The sequence below is a fragment of the Triticum urartu genome, chromosome 1 (assembly GCF_003073215.2).
Source record: "Triticum urartu cultivar G1812 chromosome 1, Tu2.1, whole genome shotgun sequence".
NCBI classification, from domain to species: domain Eukaryota; kingdom Viridiplantae; phylum Streptophyta; class Magnoliopsida; order Poales; family Poaceae; genus Triticum; species Triticum urartu.
Window position 1 is genome coordinate 10,765,238 of NC_053022.1, and position 3,222 is coordinate 10,768,459.

The 3,222-nt window shown below is 42.6% G+C and overlaps 1 protein-coding gene across 1 annotated transcript; it reads right to left on the minus strand.

Annotated features, from left to right (window-relative positions):
* Positions 1 to 554: 554 nt before the first annotated feature.
* Positions 555 to 1,624, minus strand: LOC125534476. Its single transcript, XM_048697718.1, has 3 exons — positions 1,035 to 1,624; positions 743 to 796; positions 555 to 650 (listed from the first exon to the last, which is right to left on the minus strand). Exons 1-3 carry the CDS (start codon positions 1,428 to 1,430, stop codon positions 576 to 578), a joined length of 525 nt encoding a protein of 174 aa, XP_048553675.1. The 5' UTR covers positions 1,431 to 1,624; the 3' UTR covers positions 555 to 575.
* Positions 1,625 to 3,222: the final 1,598 nt, after the last annotated feature.

Sequence of the window (3,222 nt, forward strand, 5' to 3'; positions counted from 1 at the left end):
TCTAAGTAGGCACTAAAGAACCATTCGATCTGTCATTGAAATTCATGCCAGTACAAAGAGATGAAAAGATCTCCATCGCACGTCTAGGAGTATCGACCAAGAAATAACTATTTCTAAATCGACACAAAATAGTTACTCCCATGGACATGTTTACATGTGCAAGTGGGAGTCATACCTGTTGGGGCTGAACTCGATTGTTGGCTTCATCTTGATTTTGTTTCGACATCTGGTAGTCAGGGGTTCAGAAATATATACTATCATTTATATTGTACATACATATATATGGGGGTATCCACATGTCTGGTAGATATAATTCAGCATACTATCGTTCAATTGTTTATGCTCCATATATGTCATATTTGTACGGTAGCACTATCATCCTTACTACCTTTTTTGCCAGAGTCGGTGATTGCAATGGTGTGTGTGTAGAGTAAATCTGAAACATTCCAAAATGCACATGTCATGCATGATGGTAGCCAGAAAGTAACATTTTCTAAGTCGACGCTAATAATCATCCGATCTAATCAATGAGATTCATGCCACTACAAATAGATGAAAAGATCTCCATCGCACATCTACAAATATTGACTGAGAAATAACTGTTGGGGCCGAGCTCGCTTGTTGGCTTCATCTTGATTTTGTTTTGACACCTGGTAGTCAAGGATTCAGACATATATACTACCATTCATTTATACAGACACATATATGGCGTAGGGGTATACACTGGTATCATCCTCACTACCTTTTGTGACCGACTTGGTGGTTGCAATGGCGTGTGTGTGCCAGGAGAGTAAATCTGAAAATCGCAAATGCATATGTTATGCATGGTGGTAGGCAGAAAGTAGTTTTGCTTGTGAAGAAACAACATGTACACTCATGTAATCTAAATTAACTAATTTATTTTTAGAGATACCACAAAACAAAACAAAACAAAGCAAAAAGGTGCAGCAATGAAAGTTTGACTTTATTATTCTTCATAACCACAATGACCACTTCTGGATGCAGGAGAGAGGGTGATTAATTAGTACTCAGACCTGTGTGGGTGGATGTGGTGGAGCACCATCATGGAACTTCCTGAGCAGCTGGTAGCTCATGATGGTCAGCATCGCGTCGGAGTTGAGGTACGATATGCGCTGCTCCACTTTGCCCAGCTTCCGAGACAGCCTCCCGGCGGTGTAGAAAGCGCAGAGGATGCACCTCTCCTGCTGGCACACGGTGATGACCTCGAGCGCCTCGAGCGCGGCCGTCACCGCAGAGTCCTCCATCAGCTCCGTGTTGTTCTCATGGTGCGAAAGCGTTTTGTTGAGTATCTCGACGCGCCTCTTGATGTGGTGGCGGTCCTTCTTATTCTGGTGGACCGTGCTGGCCGCCTCCTTGATCTTGAGCGCCACCCCGATGATCCACGCGACGCCGCCCATGACGTCCACCATGCCTGTCCCGGAGCGCAATCTGCCGGTGGATACAAAGAACCTGGTAGATGAACAGAGGGGAAGATCATTGTGATCCCCTTTCTGAAAACAAACAAAGCAGCAGCAACAACCTACCGAGCTAGCTAGCTTCTTGGATCCTGAATTTTCTTTCCTCACAATCTCTTCCCCCAAGCACTCTGCCTGAGCATGAAGAAGGGAGGGACAGGCTGCGCAAAGACTTCGGCAGGAAATGGCAAGGACAGGCCGCGCAACAGCATGTTGAGAGCACTAATGAGAAGAAGATCAACGCTTAGGCTGCTGCCAATGCATGGGTGCTTAGATGAGGTGCTAAGCACATTAAATAGCTTAACAACTATACTCCCCAATGCATAGGTGCTTAGCTTATGGTTACTAAGCTTGCTTCATTTAATGATTTAGCAACTAAAGCTTTTCATGTATTGGTGGGCTTCCTTCCTTTAAATGTTTTGCCTAGGTTCACGCGCTTAGCATTGGTTCTTCCTAGGGTCACCACACTCCTCTCTCTCCTCTTAAATAACTTGCCACATCAGATTTTTTGCCTACGTGAAAGGCTTAACACCTATACAAGTTGGAGCACTGGGAGGGGCTTTACTGGTTCAAGAAACAGCCCGGCATTCCCTCAAACACCTTGCGTTCAGAGGAGGGAGACAGAGGCATGCCTTCCAACGGACACCACCAACTGCAAGGCGAGGCGAGGGCTCTCCCGTCTTCCCGGGCGGACTCCTGGCCCTCGTCCTCGGAGACAAGAGCCATGGGAGGAGTCGCGCCGTAGTGGACGAGCGCCTTCTGACCACCGGCCTCGCTTCGGGGCAGCTACACTGTACGTCTGTACTACTAGCAAAACGGCCTGTACGATTGCAACGGAAGAAAAAGCCATGACCACATTTTGCTGCATCACCAAGACACACTACCACTCTCATTTTCGTGAAATCATGAAAAAAAATTGAAAATCATGAATATTTTTTAACTTGTGAACGGTTTTACAGATTTGCAAACATTTTCTAAAACCATCAACGTTTTTTCAATTCACGAATATTTTTTGAATTCATGAACATTTTATACTATTTTCAAACATTTTTCTAAAATCGTGAAGATTTTTTAAAACATTTTTTCTTGAATAGCCGAACATTTGTAGAATCGACGAACTTTTTTTTGGAAATTGGTGGAATAATTTCTGAAATTCACGAAAAAATTGATTTAACAAACATTTTCTAAAATGCATGATCATTTTCTGAATCAGCGAACATTTTATGAATCAAACAACTATTTTGTCAGTCACGAACAGTTTTTAAATTTTTAGAATAATTTTCAATTCATGAAAAAAAATTTGAATTCGCAAAAATTATGTTCAATTCCATTAATATTTTTGAATTCGCAAAAATTATGTTCAATTCCAATTATTCGTATTTGACCATATGATACATTCTGCATCTGAAATAAAACAAAATAGTCTATGTAAATTAGCACTAAGGATAGCTGATGAGACAATTTCCAACAACAGGGCCCATCCATAGTCCATCTCATCCCCTTCACTTGGTAAGCTCCAATCAAGCACCTAATAATGGCTTCCTAAACCCCACTGAACCGCAACCACGATAGAGGCACTATCCCTACAATCAACAAGGCATGTGATTGACACAACCAATCTTTAAGACAAAAAACCGGGAACGGCCAAAAATCTACGCCATATTTTAACTTAATGTAATCCATCGAATTAACCCTCAAGAGTGACACCTAAAACTTGGACCGACTCAAACCAACAGCCAAACCAACG

Excerpts from the sequence above, each read along its gene's own strand:
- LOC125534476 (XM_048697718.1), bottom strand. The coding sequence starts at position 1,430 with ATGGTGGACGTCATGGGCGGCGTCGCGTGGATCATCGGGGTGGCGCTC. Across the intron at positions 797-1,034 it reads CACCACATCCACCCACACAG|ATTTACTCTCCTGGCACACA; the intron begins GTCTGAGTACTA and ends TGCGATTTTCAG. Across the intron at positions 651-742 it reads CACCAAGTCGGTCACAAAAG|GTGTCAAAACAAAATCAAGA; the intron begins GTAGTGAGGATG and ends CTTGACTACCAG.